General features: G+C 38.2%; 1 protein-coding gene across 4 annotated transcripts; it reads left to right on the top strand.

Annotated features, from left to right (window-relative positions):
* The first annotated feature begins 337 nt into the window (after nt 1-337).
* On the top strand, nt 338-25,014 carry vars2 (valyl-tRNA synthetase 2, mitochondrial). 4 transcript variants are annotated; one of them, XM_041809903.1, is made up of 31 exons: nt 338-546; nt 674-905; nt 988-1,069; nt 2,847-2,947; nt 3,174-3,295; nt 3,594-3,660; nt 3,924-4,021; nt 4,111-4,192; nt 5,162-5,281; nt 5,636-5,744; nt 5,828-5,916; nt 6,151-6,241; nt 6,344-6,471; nt 6,551-6,654; nt 8,130-8,211; nt 8,293-8,369; nt 9,700-9,787; nt 10,532-10,628; nt 11,967-12,037; nt 12,114-12,239; nt 12,729-12,833; nt 13,178-13,246; nt 13,338-13,416; nt 15,613-15,746; nt 16,532-16,684; nt 16,774-17,013; nt 17,653-17,764; nt 18,068-18,270; nt 20,686-20,835; nt 24,535-24,668; nt 24,782-25,014. In XM_041809903.1, exons 2-30 carry the CDS (start codon nt 675-677, stop codon nt 24,619-24,621), a joined length of 3,297 nt encoding a protein of 1,098 aa, XP_041665837.1. In that variant the 5' UTR covers nt 338-546; nt 674; the 3' UTR covers nt 24,622-24,668; nt 24,782-25,014. The 4 variants fall into 4 exon arrangements, with proteins under 4 accessions (XP_041665837.1, XP_041665836.1, XP_041665835.1 ...); XM_041809902.1 differs by having other exon boundaries at nt 24,755-25,014; XM_041809901.1 differs by having other exon boundaries at nt 24,535-25,014.
* The last annotated feature ends 2,425 nt before the right edge of the window (nt 25,015-27,439 follow it).

The following is a 27,439-nucleotide window of genomic DNA, read 5'->3' as shown; positions in this document are numbered from 1 at the left end:
ACAACTAAAACCAACGTACTGTCATAGGAAAACCGCACAAAATATAGATTCAGCTTCCACACATAAAAGACTCATGACATCCAGGCACACTGACTCACTGGAAAGCTCCATGACCCAGTTTTGGTCCCGATTCAGCGGCTGGGAACCACTTAAAACAAAGTCAGAATTGCTTGAAAAAAGACAGATTTTTTTTTTCGTGGCTCTGATCCTGTTGCGTTCACAATCATTTTAGTTAAGCCCCCTCTTATTTTGAAATATTTATATAGGATGATTTCTCGATTAGCTTTACAGCGGAAGTGCGTTGGGGAAGATAATAGTAGACGGACAGCTTTGTCGGCAAAGTTTAGGTCCGTCGGGAAACCTCGTCCTCATGCTGAAACCTCAAAATATGATCAAAAAGTTACTTCAAATGTCACAATGACAGCACATAGACACGATTATTCAGCATCACTGCTAAATTAATAACTCGATACAAATTAACTTTCTCTGCCCTCCGTTTCCGGAGTAGCTGTTAAGTTGTTGCAGAGGTCGATAGAGGCATGCTAGGTAAGTCAAATCAGAAGTGGGAAATATTGAATATTATTCAATTAATTTATAATCTCACTGATTTGGATTAATCATGGACTTTTTACACTTCTCTCTCTTTCTGTGGTGTTATCACTGTGTTACTGAGGATGTGGAGGGCAGGTCGAGTCCTATGTTTGAGGTTCACAGAGGGAGGAGGGACCAGACTTTGCTCCAGAAAACTCCTAGAACCTTCCACCTCCTTTTCATCATCATATTCATCATCTTCATCATCACCATCATCATCGTCATCGTCGTCTCTCTCCTTTCCGCGGCCCCAGGCGGAGAAACAGAGGAGGAGGAGGCAAAAGGATGAGGCCATTCTGACATCAAAACACAGTGTAAGTATCAAATAAACTTCAGGAGGAAAAAATGCTTCAAATAAAAACATAAAATAGATTATTTTGATTGATTTGTTTGTAGACTATTGAAGAAAACACAATGAGATGGAGTGAAAAAGAGAAGATCGAGTACACTGGGTCAACTCCTCCCGGAGCAAAGAAAGGTATCAGACCACTATGGCTGGGCGACATCAACAAAAAGTTGTGTCTGTTTTCCCCCCAGTAATTTAAGAAAAAAAAGTTGAATCCACGTAAGGCTGGCCATACACTACACAACTATAGGTCCAGTTGTTGGTCAGGTTCCCCTTATTTTTCGTGGGTGTCTTTCCCATATGGAGGCTTGTTGCCAACGATTATTTGTCCAAATAATCCTCAACATGATTACTTTACTCAACTATGATTGAACTAGAGCCTCCCTGACCTCAAATCCTAAGTATTGAACATGTTTGATATTTATGATTCCAGGTTGTGGTGGCCCTGCCCTACTTACTGCCTGTCAGAGAGGGCGGAAGAATTTTGAATACTAATATTTTTCTATACTGCATTTTTATGATTATACAATCACTGTTATGTCATTGATCAATGGTAACAAAAGAATAAAAACATGATAAACAAAAACTTTTCAAACACTGAAAAATCTGCTAGTAGAGAATGGGGGACCACTGCCTAGTCTGCAACATTTAATCTACATTGCACAATGTTTTGTCTTTTCTAAACTGCACTAACACATTGGCAACATTTCAATCAGAAACACAACTTTGTTGCAATTTAGTCAAAAGGTTCCTGAGCATCTTTGTGCAATCTAGAATGTTGACAATGTTTCATCTAAACTGCAGAGTGTATGTTGTCAACATTTTCAAACTGAAATAAAACATTTTAGATGAAAGGTTGCTTTTCTATTAGTGCAATTGGGACAGCTTGTAACGCTGCATTTTAGCCAAAATTTCCAAACATGTTTTGTTGCAATATTGCCAACTTATTGTGCAATTGAGATAGTATTCTGTTGACTTGCAAATATATTTTGCTAACATTTTAGTGCCAAAATATTAACTGTGAAGTTCCAAGGAAAGGTTGGCAACTAATTTGTGCAACAATGACAGTTGATGATGTTTGTTGAAATCGCACAACATTCTGTGTTTTTATTTTTTATAAATATATTGATAACATTTATGAAATTGAAACTCATCAGAACATTTGTGCAGTTCAGATAAAATATTGACCATGTTTTTTTGTTTTGGGGGGGTTTGCAGTTTTGACAGTCGGTAACATTTAGTATAATTTGCAAATCTTTTTTTTTTTGTCCAGATAGCAATGATAAGTTGACAGACTATTTATGCAATATAGAGGAACCTTTGCATTTATGCAATTCAGACAGTTGACAACATTTTTTTTCTAAATTATGTAACATTATGTTCAGTTCAAATCTCAAAATTTTCATTTAAATTGCATAAATACATTGCTATTATAATGGTGCAACTTTGACATGTTGTATTTTTGCAATTTAGACAGTTGGCAACATTTTGCCTAAATTTTATAAGGTTTTTTTTTTTTTTGGTCCACATTTCCAACATTTTTTCATCTGAATTGCCCAAATAGGTTTCCATTAGATAAGAACAGTTTAAACAAAATATTGCCAACATATATGTGCACTTCAAACAAAGCGTTGCTGATGAATTAGGGCAATTTTGTCAAAAATGTTCTGCTATTTATTTATTTATTCATTTATTTTTTTTTTTTTTGGTGAAATTGAGAAAGTACAATAAATTACCCAATACTGGGTGTGTAGGACAGCCTGTTTTTGTTTTCATGTTATCAAACTAGTTTTGATATATGATTTGATTTTTAATAGTCAAATCAAAGTTTAAAATTCTGAGATCATGACATCCTTGATAGCCTTGTATATTTCATGGCAGACTTATTAAAGAGTGTTTGTCTCTGAAGACAGTCGCGTGCCATTCCCATCGGCCTACAGTCCGGATTTCGTGGAGTCTAGCTGGTATCAGTGGTGGGAGACAGAAGGATTCTTCAGACCTGAGCAACATGTAAGGATTTAAAATCAGCTTCTTGAAATTCATATTTCAGTGTTTGGATATAAAATGATTCTAAAATCACTTAGCAGTGGGATCTCCAGTATTTCTGTCCTTTGCAAAAACATCCATACATGTCTGTATATCTAAGTTGAGCTGATAATATCTGTGTTTTGGCTGTCATGGCATCTGTAACGTCTCTCATCTTCTCTAAACATTCATGTTGTTATCATTTCTCCAGGAGAGTCTACCTCAAGCCATGGACCGGACCTTCTCACTCTGTATTCCTCCTCCAAACGTGACAGGGACTCTGCACCTTGGTCATGCTCTCACTGTGGCTGTGGAGGACGCGCTGGTCCGATGGTACCTGGAAACATCACAATATTAACCAATGGCTTTCAAATAATTCTTACCCAAGGCACAACATATTATTATCCATGTGAAATAGCCTCTTTAACATGTGTTACAGTATCTCTAGATTTTTTTAGTTGGACTAATAATGGATGGTTTTAAGAATTCCCATGGCAAACCTAGATTTGCTTCGTAGAGCACCATTTGGGAACCACTTCTGTAGGCAGCATGCTGTGTCCATTCATGTTTAATATGTTTAATATGTTTTATCTTTGGATGGAGACGTAACATGTGCTTTTGTCTCCATTAGGAGGAGGATGCAGGGATATAGAGTCCTCTGGGTCCCTGGATGTGACCATGCAGGAATCGCTACCCAGGTATGACAACTTCCTCTCTACTTTATGAAGTTATGTTTTGTTCTGTTTGATGCTTGTGAAGAAAACTCATGATGAGGTAACTCAATAAAGTGGGTCAGATATTTATGACCTCGGTGGTCATATTTAGTGGAAAACAAAGGAATTATTGATGCTCTCTCACTTTTATAAATCCTTTAATTAGTCACTGCCATGTTGTTCACAATTTCTACATACTTAATCTCTGTGGATCATATTTGGGTCTTAAATGTTAAAAACCTGCGCAGAGTGTGGTGGAGAGGAAGCTGCAGAGGGAGTGGGGGCGAAGCAGGAATGATTACAGCAGAGACGACTTCTTAAACGAGATCTGGAAATGGAAGAATGAGTGAGTCTGCACTATAAGATCTTAATCTGATGTTTATCACACAGGGTACAAGTGTTAATGTGTGTCTTTTATGTGTGTGTTGATGTCAGGAAAGGAGATGAGATTTACGAGCAGCTGAGGAAACTGGGGGCATCTTTGGACTGGAGCAGAGCCTGTTTCACTCTGGATCCTGTAAGAATCTTTAAGAACTGTTTTTTAAAACTTCATGGACGTGTTGAAAATGATTCATATGGAAGGCTCAACTCTTCCGCCCTCCCACTGACGTTATGATATGATACTACAGCATACACTCCCAAGCGCTTCACACCTCAGGCTGTCAAATAGCAACATATGAGTGACACCTTAGAACAAAAGACAACAACTTAGCCCTACTCCTGCATTTGCACGTTTATGTTATTCTTGTTAGAAGTGCTAGGGCTACACGGTCCTTCAGAAAGAAATGTTCAAAAGGCACACTTGATCTGTGGATCTGGGGCATCTGATCAGGATCTTCCTGGTCTCCTTCTTGTGGAGAACGTGGCTCATCCAACTGGAAGGAGACCCCGGGGTAAACCCAGGACTGACTGGAGAGATTATATATATCTCCACTGGCCTGGGAACACCTCAGGATCCTGGTTAACAGGAACATACATGTATGAATGGATGGTTGGATGAGTAAATTAATGGATAGATGGATGGATCAATCAATGATGGACTTATGGTTGGATGGATGGATGATGGCGATTTGAATGGATTGCTGAATGGATAGACAGATGATTAAGTGGATTAATTGATGGATGGGTTGATGAATGATGGATGGATGAAGGGATGGGTGGTTGAATGGGTTGATAGATGGATAAATTGATGGATGAATGAAGATATGATTGGGATAGAGAACAGAGCAGGTATTTTAGTTTACGGTGATAAAAAAAAATCCAAATATAGATGCATTTCAATTTCATCATCACAAATAACTATCATTTTATCATGTTCCATTTTGCCCTTGTTGCTCCAAGTTTCCATGACCCCACAGCGCCCCCTGGTGACATTTCCAGTGGGTCATGACCCCAGTTGGGGCCATCAAGTATCACTACCATAAATGTAATAATGAACAGTCTCAGCTGATGTATTGGGCTTCTGTTGTTTTTCATCTGTTTTTAGAGTTTTAGCAGAGCAGTGACTGAAGCATTTGTCCGTCTCTCAGACCGCGGTCTCATCTATCGCTCTGAAGCATTGGTTAACTGGAGCTGTGCTCTGGAGTCCGCTATCTCTGACATCGAGGTAAGTCACATTAACAAAATGTTAAAATACAGTGATACCTTCTCATACTTTCTGATTTAAAATGTTGAATCTGTGTTATTATAATGACTGATCAAATCATAAACTGTATAAACCCTTAAAGAAAAACCTAACACCCTATGTCACATTTTAACCACAGGCAGCCACCAGAGACTGCTGTGATGTTGGCTGTTTTTCTCTGTAGGCATATCTTAACCTCTCCTAGATTGGTTTGACTAACTTTATTACTCTAAAACTGAAAGGGATATCAGAGGGACTTCACCAGCCTGATATTTTTCTGTTTGTGACTCTAAGTAGAAAGGTGTGATCACCCACAGTTGTTTATTATGGTTTTAGGTGGACTCTGTGGAGCTGGTTGGACAGACCATGTTGTCAGTTCCTGGTTATGAACACAAAGTTGAGTTTGGGACGATGGTTACATTTGCTTATCCTCTGGACGGACATGGTGAGACTTTAGTCATCTGAAAACGTCAAACATGCTTATTTTTTATTTGATATAAATATTTATATTTTATTGCCCCCTGTCAGACGGAGAAGTTTGTGTGTCTACCACGCGTCCTGAGACAATGCTAGGAGACGTAGCAGTAGCCGTTCACCCCGATGACCCTCGATATCAGGTGAGTATTTAGGCCTGTCTACCAAAAAGTCCAGGCTCCTGAACAACCAGGTGAAGTGGCCCTCTACAGGTGTGATTTCTTTATACTAAGGCATTTAACAGATCAGTAGTGTTGGCGCTAACCTTCTGACTAACATCTGTCTCCTTTGAGGTTATGAAAATGTTGTAGTTAATTTTTCTTTCAAATAAAGCTTCATTAACATGTTAGTATCATTTTTTTCCACGTATGTATCAGGGCGTTCATGGTAAACAGCTCCGTCACCCGTTCACTGACGGACGTCTACCAATCATCACAGACCGTGCCGTCGACATGACGCTGGGGACAGGTGAGAGGCACAGTCCTGTGTCATCAGAAACCGCTCCTGCACATGCTCAGTGAGTGTCTTTCTCTCATATGACCTGTCTCTCCGTGTGTTTTCGATGTTTAGGTGCGGTAAAAGTGACCCCAGCTCACGACCACGCTGACTTCCAGCTCTCTCAGAGGCACTCACTGCCTCGCCTCACAGTGATTTCAGGAGACGGCACCATGATGCCACCTAGTGGACACTGGCTGCAGGTACACCATCTTTAAACTATCGTTGAATGAAGGCTGTAGTTGTTTTTTGATGTTTGGTGTTGATTTTGTGTTTTTTAAGGGAGTGAAGCGTTTTGATGCTAGACAGCAGGTGGTGGACGCTCTGATGGAAAAGAAACTGTTCAGAGAAAAGAAGAGTCATGCCATGACCTTACCGGTCTGCAGGTATTTAATTACCTCCGGCAAGGAGGTTATGTGATCTTGTGGGTTTGTTCAATTGTCAGTTAGTTTGTTTGTTAGTTTGTTTATTAGCAACATAACTCAAATAATTGTGGTCGGAATTTGATGAAATTTTCAGGGAATCTCAGAAATGGCATAAGGAAGAACTGATTAGATTTTGGGAGCGATCCGGATCATCTTCTGGAACCGGGATTTTTTTTAAAGGGTTCTGTACTATTGGGAGATAGGGCTAATGGCAGAGGTCTGCGCTCTCCAAGTGCTTTTCTAGTTTAATTCTGTTTTAAAAGGACAGTTATTTACTTTAACTGAGTGGACAAGCTTAATGCTGCACAGAGACGTATTACCTTTACTAGTTTCCGGGGTGATCTGCTGGGGGCCTATCTCTGAAGAACAAGGGCTAACCATTTGGCCTAATACATTTTGACCTAAAGGTCTCATCAGTTCATCCTTAAGGGATAGTAAACACTTGTGCGGATTTTGAAGAAAATCTGTAAAAATTCTTGAGATATCCCCTTTCACAGTGGCCGTGACAGACAGAAGAACAGAAAACCTGAAAACATAATGCCACCAGCCTTGGCTATCGCTTGCGCTGAGGCATGAAAAAAAGTTGAATAAATAATTAAGGTCTGCAATTAAAGGTCTTAAATACCAAAATGAGCTGTATGATGAAGCTGGGAAAAGGGAGAAAAATATCAGTGATCACATGTTCAATCTCATTTGTTTTATCTTCTGTGATGGTAAATTAAATATCTTCAAACCAGCAGGAAATTAACTCTATCTCTGTTTCTGTTTCAAGCATTTAGGCTAAACTCAATCTTGACTGCACTGTGGAAGCCGATACATCCCAATTTTTTGGCAAACTTTCACAAAATGTCATAAATTACCGAGCAAATTGATTTCCTGCAGTGGTTATTCCTTATCCTGAAACATTTTAATAGAGTCTTTGCTGTCCTGACTTCTAAATATTTACTCAACTGTGTTTTATTTCTAGTCCAACTCTTCACTGTAACTTTTACTTTAATATCTTTGTGTATATCTTTTGTGGGTTTTATTTTCTTTTTCATCCCTTTTTACATTTTTCTTTTAAAATGTTTCTATTTTGTTTCTTTTTCCCTTTGTCATTGTATTGCCATTGAAGCCTGAAAACACAAAATATAGCCAGAAAATTCTAATTTTTGGAACTGAAATGTTTATTTCACTTTCTACTGAAATCCAAAGCATCCAAATTTCCATAGAATTAAACATATTTTTTATATCTCTTTTGAAACAGCAGTTGTATTCAGTAGTTTTTTTTATTAATTTATGATCATATTGGTTAGATAGGGGTATCATAAAAGTATGCATCAAATATGATACAACAGGCTATAAGGGGTTAATGTCCTGTGTGAAGCACTTTGAATTGCCTTGTTGCTGAAATGTGCTATACGAATAAACTTGCATTGCCTTGCCTTACTTGTCAGCCGCTCAGGAGACATCATTGAACCTCTGCTGAAGAAGCAGTGGTTTGTCCGCTGTGAGGAAATGGCTAAAAAAGCTGTACAGGTGAGCAGAACTTCATTTTTACTTTAATTTTTATGTTTAAAAGTTCAGATAAGAGAGTAATGACATTTGTTTGTGTGTCAGGTGGTGGAGGAAGGAGAGCTGGAACTCATCCCGAACGTCTACACCAAGACATGGAAGAGCTGGCTGTCTAACATCAGGTACGCTCCTCATCACAGGCTGGCACCAAATAGATGACATTCAGATCTTAGCTGATGTTTTAAACATGGTAAATGTAGGCTTAAGGACAGCTATATAATCCTCCAGTGAGACCAGACAGCTGCTGTTTGTAGTGGAGATTGCACAGACATGAGGGGGTATGGCCAAAATTAAGAACTGAAATTGACAATTTGGGGGAGAGGTGTCTAAGATGAGGCCCAAAATCAGGCCCCAAATGTGGCCAAAGATTAAACCTAAAACTGCGCTCTGCCTCCTTGATAGTGGGGGTTGTGGGTGGGAGGGGAGGTCCAGAGTGAGGACAAAAGAATCGAGCCCAAAGTCAGGCCAATCATAAACTGTTGGCAGCTGGGAGATAGGGCAAATCCATCCCAAAATCAGGCCTATGTCATGCCATGCCCTCCAGGTTTTGGGAAGTGGAGGGAACCTTGGCCCACAATCCAGGAACCAGGCATTAAAACTGGAACTTTGTACCAAAAGTTGGGCCTTTAAATTGAGAATAAAAACAGATCATGTTTTTTAGCACAAATAGAGGACGGGTCAGGTCCAAAATATGGCCTTAAATTAAGATTTAAACCAGGCCATGACGTGACAATCATAATATCAGGCCAGGCCCCCAGATTGTTAGAGGAAGCAGCAGGAGACTGGGCCCAAAGTCTGACTCGGACTTGATGGTTATGGGGCTGGGGTGAGAACTTTGGGCCTAAATTTGGGGCTTGAACCAGCTTAAAATGAGATTTTTTCCCCTTCAGATGTCAGGGGTGGGTTACAGTAAATCAGGCCTAAATTGAGCTTTAACCCAGGTGAGTGCCCCAGATTTTAGCAGGAAGAGAAGGTGCTGGTCAGGTTCAGAATCAGGCCTGAAAATCAAAGCTTGAATCAGGCCAAGACCCTGCAACCGTTAGGGGGTTGGTGGTAGGGAAAATCAGGCACAGAATTGCACCTGTGAGGTTTTTAAGATCGTTTTAACACATATAGACTCTGATATATTCAGCTACTCAACTTTCATAAATCAAACTCATTGCAGAAAATCATCACTGTCAGACTTTTTCTTAACCAAACGCCCTGCTCTTCCCCCTCTGTTCAGTTTTTAAATTCCAGGTGTTTGTCAACACGTGCTGCTCACTTGGATAAATCCAGACATTTCCAGGATGTAGAGTTTGGTATTAAAGGATCTTTAGTCAGACCAGTGTTGTAATGATAAACAATGCCTCATTGTGTCTTTACTGTCCTGACATGTGAGTGAAATGACCACAGCCTGATGATGAATGACCTCCTGTCTTATCAAACAATGTCTGTGTGTTTCCTGTGCAGTGATTGGTGCGTTTCCCGACAGCTCTGGTGGGGTCATCAGATCCCTGCATACAGAGTACAGCTTCCTGAGCCCACTGACTCTCAGCAGGTTAGAATCATGGATGTAAATATACAGTGCTGTTTCCCAAAAAGTTGGGACAGTGTGAAAAATGGCCATAAAAACAGAATGTGATAATTTCGAAAAATTTAAAGCAACAAATTTAATCTAAATAAAAAAAAAACACAAGACATCACATCAACCGTGAAGATGACAAATGTTCCGAAAAATTGTTTGTGCTTTTTGAAACTGTTGTCACCAACATGTTCCTACGGTGGCCTGGAGGTGTTAGAAATCCATCTCCAAAACACTTTGCATTAACAGATAGGAGAGAGATGCAATTAGCTACTTACATTCATGTCGCAGATTCTTGCAGTCTTTTTTTCTGTTCATTCAAAGCATTTTGTATATGCAATTGTCTGACACCTCCAGGCCACTGTACTTTCCACCTGTTGAAAGAAAAGAAAGCATAGATCAGTTACAGCATAGAAATGTGTATTTTACAGAAAATAAAGTTTCACATTTGAACATAAAATAAACCTCATCTTTGAATTTTTAAGTTAAAAATGTCACAGAAAATTGATGTTTTATTTTATTTTGATATTTTTCTTGTGCCAAATTTTCATGTTTCAGGTTTAAATTCATATGATTCATATGTATAGTCTCTTTTAATCCTGTTTGATAAATTAAATAACACTCAAAGGTTTGTGTGGTTAGACTTGGGTTTGAGCATTGGAATAATTTTCTGATTCATTACATTATTTTACTCTGTAACTGCATCATTGTATGTTCCAGGAGGAGCTGTGGGTATGTGGCCGCAGCGAAGACGAGGCTCGGCATCGAGCAGCAGATAAATATGGAGTCAAACAGGGAGACATCATTTTGACTCAAGGTGACCGGACCTTAGCAAAGCTCAGGGCCAGTATTCACCCACTCACAGTGTGAACCTCAAAGTACAGGAATGTTGACAACATATTAGTGCAACATAGGAGGTAAAAACAATGAAATCCCCAGTATTGGATGTCTAGGACATCTATTGTTGTTTCTGTGAGTTCATTTTTATTAGAATTATATCAAAGTTTATCATTCTGGTATTGCACCAACCCTCATGCCCATTAACTCTCTGAGACTGGCATTGGCATATTCGACAAAAAGAGACACAAATTGAATAATGTTTGAACCATAAATCATAGCCACTCCCTTTTTCCTCTGAAAGCCCTCTGTTGTGCTGTTCTAATAACGCTATCCATGCCTTCAGTAGATCTTAAAGAACGTTTTCTAGTGAGCCTGGAACTTAGCGGACTTTTCGGGTATTTGTGGAATTTAGACAGTAAAGCCTATATTGCACACCATTCTAGGTTTTCTTTTAAGATTTATTTTTGGGCTGATGAGAAAGCTGGTGAGGGACATGCAGGAAAGTGCCACAGGATGGATTCAAACCTGGGCCAACCACATATATGGGACTCATCTTAAACGACTAGGCCACCTGTGGCCCCATGTTGCTATTGTTTTGATGCAGTTTCCAAAATTTGCCCTCTGAACAGCATTTTGTCTAAACTGCAAAATTTTTATTTTGTCTACAAATGCATGTTTTGTTTTTTCTTACTTCAACTGCCAGTATTACTACTACTACCACTACTAATAATAATCATAACTAGAAAAGCACTTGGAGAGCGCAGACCTCTGCCATTAGCCCTATCTCCCAATAGTACAGAATCCTTTAAAAAATTCCTGGATCCAGATGGTGATCTGGATAACTCCCAAAATCTAATCAGTTCTTCCTTATGCCATTTCTGACATTTCCTGAAAATTCATCAAATTCCTTCCACAACTTTTTGAGTTATGTTGCTAACAAACAAACTAACAAACCCTGCCGATCACATAACCTCCTTGCCGGAGATAATAACAAAAATTGATAATAATATTAAAATTCACTGTTCTCAGTCATGTCTAGGTGCTAGTTTAGCTCAGTTAGAGGAGGCGTTCATATGCAGAGGCTACAGTCCTTAACGCACTGTAGCAGGATTGATTCCTAATCCTGACTCTGTTTGATGCATGCCCCCTTGATCTCTCCCTGTATATACTTTCTCTCTTCAGCTGTCCTGTCAAAATAAGATCAAAAGCCTCCCAAAAACCTCCAAAATAACCTGTGATGTCTCATTTTTCTACTCTATAGGTTTTAAATAAACATGCATTTCTTTAAAACCTTTGCTCGCTCTCTGTATCTCAGACCCGGACGTCCTGGACACCTGGTTCTCTTCAGGGTTGTTTCCCTTTGCCATGTTGGGCTGGCCTAACCAGGTAGGTCTCCTCTTTCCCATTGAAACATCACACAGCCCCTTCTGTGTCTGTTATAACACCCAAACCACCCCCACAGACCCCCGACCTGCAGCGCTTCTACCCCAACTCCATCCTGGAGACAGGAAGTGACCTCATCTTCTTCTGGGTGGCGAGGATGGTGATGCTGGGCATGGAACTGACGGGACAGCTGCCTTTTAAACAGGCAGGTACACCAGTTAAAGCCAAGACAGTTTGAACTGTACCCTCAGCAGTGTTAATTTTGTCAACTAAAACTCTGACTCAAAATGTTTCTTTACTACCTTTTTTCATGAGGAAGACGTGGTAAGATCATCTAAAAATAGATCTTTGATGACAAAACTGTGACAAAAAGTAGGTATAGTTTTCATAAAGGAGACTAAAACAAGACTAAATGTGTTTAGTTTTCATCAGACATTCAAAATCCATGATATTTCTCCACTGTGTGTAAATTCATCAAAACTCAACATATCTATATTTAAAGGGAAAAAATGTCAGACTCAGTCTCTTCATATGCCATCTTTAATTCCTACAACGCCTTTATTACATCATGTTTACCCTTCATGAAGTTGGAATGATTGTGGGGATGACTGTCCGATATTTTTTTTTAATTTCAAGAGATAATTTTTAAAAACAGCAATGTTATTCCGTCTCCAATCTTCCCATGATGTATTAGGTTCTCTTCCACTCCATGGTGAGAGACAAACACGGCAGGAAGATGAGCAAATCTCTGGGAAATGTCATCGACCCATTGGACGTCATTCATGGAGTCTCTCTGGAGGTGAGGAGCATCTCTCTATCTCTCTGTTCATTCATAACTACAGCAAAATCTGTGTATTGGTCACACTTCTAATACCTGTATAATTATCTAAAGAGTTGGCTGCATTTTATAGACTAGTGTTACCAGTATAAAACACTGAGACACACACTGTTGTAACCACAAATGAAGCCGCTGTGCTCTTTTTCTTAAATTCTGATTCACAACTTGTTTTAAAGAATTTTCATTTAGTCATTTTTTTGCTTGTTGGTTTGTACATAACATCACAATAATATTTTCTATCAAACATAGAATCTGACTCTTTCTTCTCTTCTTCTGTCTCTTTCTTTATCCTCTTCTTCATTCAGAGACTTGAAGAGAAGGTAAACGAGGGGAACTTGGATCCCAGGGAGCGGCTGGTTGCCATAGAGGCTCAGGTGAGCTCCTGTCTCTCTGATTTCTTTTTTCTGTATCTTCTTCAGACTGAGCGCACTCACTACTTTGTCTCTCTTCTCTATCTCTCTACAGAGACGAGATTTCCCTGGAGGGATTCCTCAGTGTGGGACGGATGCTCTGAGATTTGCTCTGTGCTCTCACAGGATCCAAGGTGAGTTTACCTGCAGAGGAAGAAAGAAAATAGGAAGACGAGCTTCATTATGACTTTCATAAAGAGAGCAACAGCAAAGAAACACCATTGTAGCTGCTGTCTTCATACCAGAATGATAAACCATATTGAAACCTGTTTGATACCACAACAGCAGCAATATAAGTCATTGTCGCCCAGTGCTGGACAGTTTTCTTGTATTTATTTATTTTTTAATTGCGTGCAAACTCCTGCACCCTGTCTAAATTCTCCAAAACATTAGTGAAATTTCCATTAAGATTAAACTGATTTGTACCATTTAAAAAGTAAAATTTGCAATTTATACAAAAGGTTACCAACTCTCTAAATTGCACAAAAATGACAGTAACCTTTCATCTAAAATGCACTAATATCTAACAAAAAAGCTAACTCTCAATTGCACAAAAACATTGACAACTTTTCATTAGATAAACTATCAGCATATTTGTATAAAACATTAAGTTAAAGCATTGTGCACTTTAGACGAAACATTGCCAAAATTTGAACTTTAAGAAATACTTCGGTAATTTTTCCTCTAAATTGCATAAAGCATATTTGCTGAAATGTTGCCACCATATTTTCATGGTTAACACAAAATATATTTATGCAATTTTGACAAACATAATCTTGTTCTATTTAGATGAAATGTTGCAAACAGTCTAAGCTGCACTAATATTTTGGCAACATTTCGTCTGAATTGCAAAAATATGTATTTGCTCAAACTTTGCATATGCATTTGTGCAGTATCAACAAAATGAAATATTGCCAGCTGTTCAAACGGAAAAATATGACTGCATCCTTCCAGCTAAATTGCAAAAATACAGTACATTGCTGGTATATTTGTGTAGCTTTGACAAAATACTGCCAACTGCCAAATTGCACAAATACACTGGCAACTTTTCAGTACATAAACTATTCCTGTATTTTTTTAAGACCAAATGTTTACAAATATTAAGCTTTGCTGAATATTTTGGCATTTTTTGTCTAAATTGCAGAAAACAAAATTGCTGAAATGTTTCCACCATTTTTTATGACTAATGTGCAATGCATATGTGAAATGTTAGACAATGTTGTGCAATCTTGATGAAACTTTACCAACTGCTCAATTGCACAAATATTTTGGCAATATTTTGTCAAAATTGCACAAATATGTGTTAATTTGTCCCACTTAATGGAGTGTATATGTGGTATATCCGTAAAATTGCCAGCACTTTAAAATTCATAAAAATGATCGTATCCTTCCAGCTAAATACTGTGCTGGTGTATTTGCATAATTTTGGCAAAATATTGGCAACAGCCAAATTGCGCATATACATTGGCAACTTTTCTGTATATAAACTATCATTGTATTTTGCAATGCATACAAAAGACATATTGTGCAATATTGGCATCACTGCCAAATTTCTAACTTTACCTAATACTTTGGCAATATTTTGTCTAAACTGCAAAAATCATAATTGCTGAAATGTTGCCAACATGTTTTTACAATTGAAACAAAATGTATTTGTGCAACTTAGATAAACAAAATGTTATGCCAAAATAGATGGAATGTTGCCAGCTGTGTGAGTTGCATGCACACAGTGGCAACTTTTCAGTACATCAACTTTGTAAACGTGGTTGTGCAACACAAACAGAGCAGAATGTAGTGGCATTTAGAAAAAAACATTGCCAACTTTCAAATTTGCAGTTTCTGCCATTTTGTATCTAGATTGCACGAATGCATATTTGCTGAAATATTGTACCAGTTTTTGTACAATTAAAAAATGTATTTGTCCAATTTTAACAAAAGTAAATGTTTTGCTGCTCCAAAGAAACATTAGCAACTGTCTTAATTGCTCAAATATGATGGTAACTTTTTAACAGGACTTTTGGATTAGTGGGTGGGCAAGACAGCTCCACTCTCTTGTCCGAAAGTTGCCAATGTTTTTGTCACAGGCTAAAATATCTCTAAAGAACTTAAGATTTTTAAATCTTATCATTTTTTGGCATTTATAGTTTTTTACTGGATCAATTTCTCTCCTTCACAGCCATCTGATTAAATAGACAGGGTTATATTTAGGTTCTTTATGTTACCATTGGTCATCAGAGGTTGTCTCTGGAAACAAGAGATATTGATAAAATATTGAATATTGAAGGTTTGACACATATGTCCCTCTTTGTCCACATCCCTGTCCTGCTCAGGGGACACCATCAGCCTGTCGGTGTCTCAGGTCCTGAGTTGCCGACATTTTTGTAATAAGATGTGGCAGACGCTGCGGTTCACCCTGGGAATACTGGAGAATAACAGCACCACAGCAGTGGCAACGCTAAAGGAGGTACGACACAGAAACATGCTCAACTGCATGTTTGGTGTTTGGTTTATGTTGATCTTTTTGAAAGAGTGCTGCTTTTGTTTAACAGGCATCATGTTTTTATTCTATAGGTTTTCAGGAGAAATCAAAGACAGAAGATTAAACTTATAAGGTGAAAGATCAGAAGGTTTCTTGGATGTCTCCTGTGAACAGAATGTTTTTTAGCTGAAAACAACATTAACATTTACCAGTCTTTTTAATCCTTTGTTCCTTGTTTCTCCTCAGACATTTTTCATGAGCAGTGTGGATCTGCAGCATTAAAACCTGCATGTTTTATGTTTTTATTTTATTTTTTATTTTTCTTATGTCTGCTCTTCTTCATATTGAACCAGTAGCTTTAAACCGTAATATTTTTTCCTGCCTTTTTTAACCTTTTGTTTCATCTTTTCTCATCAGATGTCTTTGCTGAACAGGGTGGACCTAAAACTTTTAAACCTGGATGTTTTCCTTCCAATTATTGTTTGTTTTCTTCTTTTCACTTCAGAGGTTTCCCGCTAGGACCATGCACATAAAGCTTTTAAAAAAAACTTTGATATTTATCTTTCTTTTTATTATTTTGATTTCTCCTTTTTGTTTCCTCAGATGTCTTCAGTGAGCAGCATGGACCTGTAGATTAAATAAAATATTCTAATATTCCCATCCTTTAAAATTTTTTGTTTCTTTTTGTCTCTGCAGACTTCTCCGGTCAGCACCTATAAAAAGCTTTAAATTTACTTGTTTCATATTTTGTTTTCTTATTGTCTTCTTAGACATTTCCCATGAGCAGCATGGACCGGTGGATCTGCTCGCGACTCTACAGCACGGTGTTTCAGGTGGAGAAGGCATTCGAAGCATACGAGTTGCACGTCGTCACATCTGCGTTGCACTCGTTCTGGCTGCAGAGCCTGTGTGACGTCTACCTGGTGAGGATGAGGAGCAGATCGCTACAGAGCATCATGGGAGCTCTTTAACGTCTCTTTAACCCATCTGTCCTATCGTCTTTGTCCTTCAGGAGTGCATAAAACCTTTGTTGACTCAGCATGGTGGGCGGAGTCACAGGGAGGACACGATGAAGGCAAGACAGGCGGTGGTCAGCGTTCTGTATCACTGCGTGTCCTTGTCTCTTGCTCTGCTGTCCCCCTTCATGCCATTCATCACCGAGGAGCTGTGGCAGAGGCTGCAGCCGTTTGGGGTCGGGGCTTCAGCGCCGAGCAGCCTCTGTCTGCAGACGTACCCACGATCAGAGCAACTGGTAACAACATACACGCCACAGCACATTACACACACCAGAACTCCTTATTTTATTTTCCATTTTTTCCTGATTTTACTAATCTAACAACATTATGTCCTACTCTACCTTACTATTGGTCACCACCACTTTAAAAGAACCTACAGCTTTAATGCTTGAGTTTTTTCTTTTTTCTTTTAAACTACAGTTACTCTGGTTAAAACTGAATTAAGTAAAGGTAAAAGTTTACTTTGAGTAAATATAATTAGTTACTTTCCACCCCTGGTTTTTACCAATACTCTTTTAATTATGTAGACTGTCCGGTGAAAGTGGTGAGAGGCATGAGAAACTCCAACCACTTTTCCAAAAGTTGTCATCTATATTACAAAATAATGAATCTAAAAATTATGGGTTTCACTTTTGGAATTGAACCACTGAGGTTAATTAACATTTCCATGATATTCTAATTTATTGAGATGCACCTGAATACCTCCAAAAAACTGCTGGTGTAGATGTGATACATCTCTTCATGAATCAGACGATGAAGTGTTTTTACTCTGCTTGTTTCCTCCCTTAAACCAAAGCCAGCTGGTGTTTTGAATCTTAAAGAGATGTGTTATTTTCCTATTTTAGCTGACATGTTTTGACCTCTTGTTCCGTCAGGCTCACTGGTTTTTCCCTGAAGAGGAGAGAGATTTCATGCTGGCACAGGACGTGATCGCAAAGGCTCGATCACTGCGAACTCAGTGTAGACTGACCAAACAGAAACCAGACAGTGAGTCTGTAACACGAGTCAACAAATATTCACAAATACGCAATACACAGTAAAACACAAATATATACAAATAAAACTAACAACCAATGAATACACAAAAATGACTGAAGAGAAACCAGAAGTATGGAACAAACACAACACAAATTCAGACAAATTCATACCAGCCAACTAAAGTGAACATAAATACACAGTTTAAACAGCTCACAGCCAGGTATAATACAGCTCTGGTTTATTACTGAATGAATAATTTAACATGTTTGTTTCCATGCTGGGTTTGTGTGTCTTTGTGATGTTATGTTTCAGTGTGGGTGGTGTGTTCTCCCGCTCAGGCTGACATCCTCCTACGCTTTGAATCAGCTGTTCAGACTTTGAGTCAACTCTCCAGCCTCCATATTTACTGTCCTGATAGCGCAGAAGGCCCACTCACTGTAAGCTCCACCCCTCCACCTGCAGGCAGCCTGGTCAGTGTGGTCGACCACACCTGTCAGATACACCTGCACGTCCAGGTAAGGATCAGTACTTAAAACGACTCTGACCCGAATTAAAAAATGTACTAACATGGATTTTTATCCATTTAGGCTATTCAGACCAAGTAGTAATCCTTAATATATGTGTAGACCACCTATTTATGACAACAGGAGGGAGAAAAACTGTTGAAGAGGCACTGCTATCCTATTGTGTTGACTGTCCTTTGTTGCAAACTATGGCCTACTATATGACAAAAGTGGAGGGAAAACGCCCCCACATCCCCAGCTTCATGAACACTCTGTCTTCTCCCTTTGATGGTGATGTCATCTTTTAAAGACTTTATGAAGGCTTAAGGATAACATGACTGTCATTATTTCCCAGCGCTATCATTGTCATCTTTAGTTGTTAATTTGTCTTAGAGCTCGCATGAAGTCTGAAATTACATACAAAGCACTTCCCTCACAGGGAAGTGAGGCCAAACCTCCTCCTGGCATGCAGCTGTAACACATCCCTAATCATGCAGATTGATACATAATGCTTACCTCTAATGTGATCAGTTGAGATGTAACAGTCAACCACAGTTTTCACAAATAAGGAGAAGAGCTTTAGAAGAGCAGGGCAAAATGCAAGTACATTTGACGCCAAAGCCTCCTGTGTCATGGCTGTTGGTGTCTCAGTAATGATAAAAACCTCCATAGTAGCAGGATTTATGCACAGAACATAAACATACAGTCATGGACGAAAATATTGGCACCCCTGGAATTTTTCCAGAAAATACACCATTTCTCCCAGAAATTGTTGCAATTACAAATGTTTTTGGTATACATGTGTTTATTCCCTTTATGTGCATTGGAACAACACAAAAAATCCGAAGAAAAAAAGACAAAATTGACATAATTTTACACAAAACTCAAAAAATGAGCCGGACAAAATTGTTGGCATCCTCAACTTAGTATTTGGTTGCACACCCTTGGAAAAAAATAACTGAAACCAATCGCTTCCTATAACCATCAACAAGCTTCTTACACCTCTAAACTGGAATTTTGAACCACTCTTCTTTTGCAAACTGCTCCAGGTCTCTCAGATTTGAAGAGTGCTTCTTGCAACAGCAGTTTTGAGATCTCTTCATAGGTGTTCAATGGGATTTAGATCCAGACTCATTGCTGGCCACTTCAGAACTCTCCAGCGCTTTGTCTCCAACCATTTCTTGGTACTTTTTGAGGTATGTTTGGGGTCATTGTCCTGCTGGAACACCCATGACCTCTGATACAGACCCAGCTTTCTGACACTAGGCCCTACATTGCTGCCCAAAATTTTTTGATAGTCTCCAGATTTCATGATTCCTTGTACACAGTCAAGGCACCCAGTGCCAGTGGCAGCAAAAATAACCCCAAAACATCCTTGAACCTCCACCATGTTTGACTGTAGGTACTGTGTTCTTTTCTTTGTAGGCCTCATTCAGTTTTCTGTAAACAGTAGAATGACATGCTTTTCCAAAAAGCTCTAGTCTCATCTGTTCTCAAAATGTTCTGAATTTTTGTGGAAGTTAACTGAGGATGTTTATCCACCATTCCAACTATCCTGCGTTGCATTCTTTTGTGAATTTTTCTCTTCGATCCTCGTCCAGGGAGATTAGCCACAGTTCCATGGGTTATAAACTTCTTGATTATATTACGCACAGTGGACAAAGGAATTTCAAGATCTCTGGAGATGGTCTTGTAACCTTGAGATTCTTCATATTTTTCTACAATTTTGCTTCTTAAGTCCTCAGACAATTCTGGGCTCTCCTCTCTCTTCTCCATGCTTGGTGTGACACACACAGGCACACAACACAAAGGTTGAGTCAACTTTCATACATTCTAACTGGCTTCAGGTATGATTTTTGTATTCCCAGCACCTGTTACTGCCACAGGTGAGTTTAAATGAGCATCACATGCTTGAAATAAAATGATTTACCCGCAGTTTTAAAAGGGTGCAAATCATTTTGTCCAGCCCATTTTTTGAGTTTTGTGTAAAATTATGTCAATTTTGTCTTTTTTTTCTTCGGATTTTTGTGTGTTGTTCCAATGCACATAAAGGCAATAAACATGTGTATACCAAAAACATTTGTAATTGCAACAATTTCTGGGAGAAATTGTGTATTTTCTGGAAAATTCCAGGGGTGCCAATACTTTCGTCCATGACTGTATGTTGACTTGGGTGGTTTCTGTAGTTGCCATGAATTCACTCATTGACACCAACATGTTTTTTTTTTTTGTTTTTTGTTTTCACGAGGCTGTAAACATGTTTGTTGTTGCTGTAAAGTTGGATGTTTTAACATGGGCCTCTATGGGGATTGACTCACTGCCTGAAGACATTCTCTAATGGACACTAGAGGAACTGCAGTATTTGACTTTTCTGCACTGTGCTGTTTCCTGTCTAAATCTCGGTATTTTCTTGTTTTTGTCTCTCAGAGTGGAGGAAATGTGGATAAACAGATGCAGCAGCTCTCTCTGCGCAGAGACAAACTCGTTCTAAAGCTGGAGACAATGCTGAAGAGAGTCCAATCTGATGACTATCAGACCAAAGTTCCTGCCCACGTCAGGCAGTCAATGGATGCAAAGGTGGGCACAGGATGATGCTTTGGTTTGATCTGAAGGTTTGATGATAAAATTATGCAGTGGAAGGATGAATATGGAATTAAAGGTCACACATCTTACCCCTTTAAGACAAGTTGAGAGGCAAGTATTGGTCTCAGAGGTCCCCAAAACATGCCTGTGAAGTTTGTTGCTGAAAAAATACTCCAGTATTGGATTTTTGCATGGCTAAAAAACCCCTGACTACACCCCTTTCAGGAAATGGATGTGGCCCTCCTGATCCTCCTCTCAGCTGGCAGTTGAGAGGAGAATCAGGAGAGGAGGAGGGCGTAACTTTCTTCCCAGTGGGGAGGGGTGGTGATAACTCCCCACATGACATCATGTGGGGAAAATCTGTGAATGGCTTGTTTCAGCACAAATTTCTTGAGAGGTGGAGAAAGAGGGGGGTTGTGGATTTTTTTTTTCTTCTTGGGGGGTTTATGGACAGGCTAGAGACACATTTTTTTGCTAGAAATGCCTGAATAAGTGTATTTTGCATAATATGTGACCTTTAAAGGTGTATTCACAACCATACTTTTACAGTCAAGCCTGAAATTTTTGTCTGTAATTGGGGTTTTTACAATACCAAATTTAAGATTTAATGTGATTGTACCAAAATTGAAACATCATTATGCTTCTTGATGTTTACGGTGGCCCTGAAGGCCAACAGGATTAATATTTCAAAAGTGTGAAATAAATTTCACAAAACACAAATACATTTCACAGAGCACAAAATATATTTCAGGAAAACGGAACGGGTAGGACCCTGGTACTTGTCTCTGATTGGACAAAATCCAAGCCATTTCTTGTTTCCAGTGAATACCACAATGGCCGATCTAGCTAAATATAAATTGTATACCAGGATTTAAAGTGTATACCAGGATAGAAAAGGACATTGAGCTGATAAGGCAATACTTTAACAAGGGACAAACATATAGTGTGATTCTTGAAATGCTCTCTAAATATTTACACATGATTGTGTCACTCTCGAATGTAATCTCCAGTATGTCAGGTCCCAGCAGCTCTGATAGTAGGCTATTTTCCTCTTATCGATATTTAATGAAGAATATCGGCTTCTTCTCCCAGTCTGAGGTCCTTTACGTTAGATTTAAGGGTTCCAAATAGGACTGGATGGTATCTGTTTCTTGATACTGTCATTCTGTCTCTGAATTTCACTGGGGTATACAGTGTTACCGCCAAGTTTTTACATTATAATCAAACTATACACTTTTTAAGATTTATTTATGTATTTATTTATTTATTTGTAAAGGGACCATGTGCAATGAAAAAACATAAATGTTTCCATTTGATGCATTGTACCAGAGTTAGCTTAAAGCTAATTTACATCTGCAGTCCCTTGACAGGTCACAATTAAAACATCAGTTATAAAATATCACAAAGAAAATAGAAACACAGTTGTCGGGTGGACATGCAAGCACAGCAAGCAGAGCATGCCTGCCCCAGGGTTTCATTAAATCCTTCATCAAAACGCCTCAAGTCTAAAAAAATATGTTTGTAAGGCAAGGTTTGCAAAAGCACTGGAGGGATTTGTAGTTGAGAAATTGTTCTTTATAATATCTAACTTTATAGAAAATAAGCTACGTTCCCTCTATTCCTCACTGTTTTCTTGCACGTACATGTGCTCTTTTCATTCCTCTTCCCTTGTCCCTTGTCCCTGATTTAATATGAGAGATGATAACCACTATCATAAAATATCTGGGGATGTGATTTTTTTTTTCCATGTGCTTTTAGACAGATAAAGACAGGCCTTTATTTATTTCCGTGTTGTGCGTAAATGGAGATCTCTGTCTAGCCACAGTTTCACTTCACAGCAAGCTTATAAAATATGAGAGACTTCAGTGCCTAAAAAAACCCACCAAGCACCAATCAACGATATCTATTTCACTAAAAGAGTGGTGAATATAATTTCAAACTTTTTAAAAACCTTAGATGGTTTTAAATGTTTCTGACTTTGCTGCAGGTCACAGCATCTATTTTTTATTAATAAACTTAAACATTCCTCATCATCAATCTACACACAGAAGAATAAATGTGTTTTTAAACTCACTCATGGATCAAGCTACAGCCACTGGTGCGAAATTAGCCCTGCATCATTAACATGAGTTCTTTAATCATTTGTAGTTCTAATTGATATACAGTGCTTAACAAATTTATTACACCACCTGTCATATTTGTCTCAAAGACCATCCAGCATCATGAAGTGCTTTAATTTGGATTCTTTCATTTTCAGTGAGCTCTCTACATTTTACCATTTTGAACAGGAATGAGGAATTTCAAACTGAATTCACTCAAATTTGAGCCGGCTCACTGGGCTTCTCTGAGAAGTCAGAAATTCATCAAGCATAACATTCAACCACTACAACTCATTTTTCTGTTCAGGAATGCAAGTAAATAACTATAATTTGACATATTTATCAAGAAATAATAATGTGCTTTACTATTTTTTCAGTTTTTTGTAAATCAGTAAATTTGAAAATTCATGGATAACAATAATAATTATATTTTAGCATTAAAAATATCATTTGGGTTAAAGAGCTTCTACATATTGGTGTATTAACCATTGCATGAAACATAAAAAATGATTTTGGTAATTACCAGTGCTGTTAATTTAGGGCACCTGTGGCATAAACATTAAACATTACTTTTATGTATGTATTTCTGTATGTATCTCATGATACGTAGAGAGCATTTTAAGAATTAAACAATATGTTTCTCCCTTGTTAGAGTATTGCCTTATCAGCTCAATGTCCTCTTCCATCCTGGTACACACTTTAAATTTCACACTAGATCGGCTATTCTGGTATCCACTGGAAGCAAGGAATGACTTGGGTTTCGTCCAATCGGAGACAAGTACCAGGGTCCTACCCTTCCTGGTTGCCTTAAATATATTTAGTGCTCTGTGAAATCAATGTCATTCATTGTCCTGCTGCCTAACCCAAGTGCACTTGAGCTTTAGGTCAGGAACTGATGGCTGGACATTCTCCTTCAGGATTTACTGGTAGAGAGCAGAAATCATGAGTCCTTCAAGTTCAGGTCTTGAAGCAGCAAAGCAGCCCCAGACCATCACACTACAACCGCCATGTTTGACTGTTGGTGTGATGTTCTTTTTATGGAATGCTGAGTTAGTTTTATGCCATGTGTAACTGGATGTAAAGTTCAACCTTTGTCTCATCAATCTACAAAATATTTCCCAAAAGACATGGGAATCATCAAGATTTTTTTTGTCAAATGTGAGACGAGCCTATATTTTCCTTTTGGACAACAGTGGTTTTGCGTTTGAACTCTCACATGGATGCTGTTTTTGCCCAGTCTCTTTCTTATGGTTGAATCATGAACATAAACCTTAACTGAGTCAAGTGAGGCCTGCAAGTCTTTAGATGTTGTTCTTGGTTCTTTAGTGACCTCCTGGATGAGTAATCGATGCGGTCTTGAAACCATTTTGGTTGGCCAGCCACTCTTGGGAAGGTTCAGCACTGTTCCAAGTTTTCTCCATTTGTGTATAATGGCTCTCACCATGGTTTGCTGGAATCCCAAATGTTTAGAAATGGCTTTGTTACTCTTTCCAGACTGATACATGTCAATGGCTGTTTCTCATCTGTTCCTGAAATTCTTTTTTAAATCTCTATAAGAGAATGTTTGTAACCCTTGTTGGTGTGTTGTGTTCAGGTGTCAGCATTGCAGCAGGAGTTGAAGACATTGGATGAGCAGATCATCGTCCTGCAGGATACTCAGAGAAATAACAACACCAGCTGATGGACGTCTCCATCTCTGTGAGGACATCGCAGGAAGTATTTAAGTCTGTAAGCTTAAAAGCTTCATGCTGCAGAGACATTATAGATTATTATCATTATCCAGTTCATAAAATACTGTTTAATGCTTCAAACAGTCAGACCACATCACTCACCTGCTGCAGGTATCAAGAGGACAACATACGGCATGATGGGAGCTTTGGTCCTAAACAGAGAGGATCTAAGTGTACACGGCTGCTCTGAATGTGATCTGCTCTGTTTACTGTCCTTCATATCAGTGATTGTTTTAGAAAATAAATGTTTTTTATTTATAAATGTATTTCTTTGGTGGGGAAACAGAATCAGTGCCCTGCATATCTGTCTGAAGAAATTGTAAATAAAATCTTGGTTTTGTGGAGTCTAGTCCTGTTGTAAATATGACAATTTACAAGCAGACAGTAAACATGGAAGCAAATCAGTCATTTACTAATATCTAAGGAAATTTAAGGAATGACACCACTGAGTCACATTCAGCAGGAAAACAAATCATTTCTAACAGACAAATATGTTTTAATCCTGAGACCCTGCATAAGAGGACATTACATTTGGGCTTTCCTACAACATAGAGATAAACTCTGTTATTGGAATTTTGAGATAATTTTCCCTAATTTCCATAGAAGTTTCAGTAATTTGCTTAGGATGTTTGGGGAATTTACTTTGAAATTTTGGAGAATATGTTTGTATATTTAGCTTTTATGTTTGTATATTGAGTTTTATTTGAACTTTTGGTGTGTGGATGACATTTTAGGTACTTTCATGGGAATTTGGGAAACTGACTGGAATTTTAGGGGGAAAGTTCCCTTGAAACTTTCTTCAGTATTCTAGGAGTTTGTTTGGATATTTTACATAATTGCCCAATGAATTTTGGTGGAATGTATTGGTAAATTGTTGTGAAATTTTGGGGAATTTCCTTTCAAATATTCAGGAACTTTCATGGGATTGTTGGAAAAAGTTTGATTTTTGGACTTTTTCCTGAAATTTTTACTTACATGTTTGGGGGGATATTTGAGGATAATTTGTGTTTTTATGTTTTAATTAAATGTTTAAGAATTTTCACAGAATTTTTTTAATAATGTCTTGGAAATTCTAGGGAATTTAGGGGGATTTTTTTTTTGGTTATTTCTAATATTTTTTAAAGGAAGTTTTCAAGAATTCCAGAACTTTAAGTGGAAATTTAGTTCATACTTGGCCTTAACAAGTTATTTTGGTCCATCAGAGTAATGACACCATACTTCTCTTAATGACTGACACCATCTCTTACCAACTGGCCCACACAGCCAAAACATATAATCAAGAATCTACTCAGCAAAGTGCTGATTCAGCAGAAAAAGGGCATTCTGGAGATGTGTTGTGCTGTTTAGTGTTGCTTTTTAGGTTTTACACTGATCAGGACCAACTTATCCAAAATAAGTGGGGGAAACTAAAAATGCATTACAAACAAAAGCTTTGGTCTCAGGAGATTAAACCTACAAAAACACAAATGAGTCAGATTCAAGAACAAGAGAATAACAATAGACAAATTTATGATCAAAAACTAGTATGAGGAAAAACATACAAAAAAGTTGCTTCACGTGTAAATGTCACACTTAAAAAAATAGAATATAATAAAAAAAGCTTTTTTTTTTAAACCAGAATTGAATTCAGCACTTTAAACTTCCATATATTGTGGATTTATCTCACAAAGTGAAATATTTAAAATGTTTTTTTTTTTTATTGTTATACAGCTCACTAAAATTAAAAGAGAATCCTGTTAATGAGAAGGTTTATGGAGACTGATTTCCTTTTCACCTGCACACTACCAGAAGCCAAACTACCAGAAACTGGTTTGCTGACCATGGTGATACTAAGTTTAATTGTGACCTGAAGACAATCTATAGATTCATAGAGAATCTCTGGGCTATTGTCACGAGAAGGATGAGTGACTCCGGGTTCAACAATACAGATGAGCTGAAGGTTATCAGAGCAACCTGGGCATCATAACACCCCAGCAGTGCTGCAGACTGATTGACCCCATGCTATGTTGGATAGATGTAGTAATTCATGCAAAAGGAGCCCCAACAAAGTACTGAGTGATAAAAAAAAAAAAAAAAGAAGAAGAAACAGAAATTTATGCAAGTTCGGCTATTTTGTATCATAAATCATTTTTGATTGGTGTTTAGTAATATTTGGATATTAAGATACGGTATATTTGGGATTTTCAGGAGTTGTAAGCTGTAATCATCAAGTCTTGAAATATTTAATTCTGTGAGTGATGAATCTAGAATATATGGTAGTTTTACTTCTTGAATTAAATTGTAGAAAATAAATTGACTATTTTGATGGCAGCAACACATCAGGGGAATGTGCAATATATTTTCAAATTGTTTACCGCAGTGAAGCCAGTGCAATATTACAGGGCAGGAGCAATATAAAATTCTACCTGTAACTCTCTCTTATTCTGGTCAATGTGGACCAGTCAGTCTCTGTGTATTGCCTGTTTGTTTTTTGTTTTTTTCTTCTTGATGAATGTATTGATTGTGAGCAGCACTGCACTTAATGTCCATGACAAATTTACCCCCGGGGATAATAAAGTTGATCTTATCTCAAAAAAGTCAGTCCAGGGCCATGATTACTGTTGTGCAGCAGCTCCTCTTTTAACAACAGTCTGTAAACATCTGGAAAGTGACGAGATCAGTTGCTGGAGTTTAGTGAGAGGAATGTTGTCTCATTTTTGTCTGATGTGGGATTCTAACTGCTTAAACAGTCCTGGGTCTTCTTTGCTGGATTTTTCTTTTATGATGATC

Source organism: Cheilinus undulatus, linkage group 16 (genome assembly GCF_018320785.1).
Source record: "Cheilinus undulatus linkage group 16, ASM1832078v1, whole genome shotgun sequence".
Taxonomy (NCBI): Eukaryota; Metazoa; Chordata; class Actinopteri; order Labriformes; family Labridae; genus Cheilinus; species Cheilinus undulatus.
This window is presented reverse-complemented; position numbering and strand designations above follow the sequence as displayed.

Coding starts and splice junctions, on each gene's coding strand:
- vars2 (XM_041809903.1), top strand. CDS start 675: ATGTGGAGGGCAGGTCGAGTCCTATGTTTGAGGTTCACAGAGGGAGGA. Junction 3,296..3,593: donor GAGGACGCGCTGGTCCGATG/GTACCTGGAAAC, acceptor TGTCTCCATTAG/GAGGAGGATGCAGGGATATA. Junction 15,747..16,531: donor CAGTGGCAACGCTAAAGGAG/GTACGACACAGA, acceptor TTGTCTTCTTAG/ACATTTCCCATGAGCAGCAT.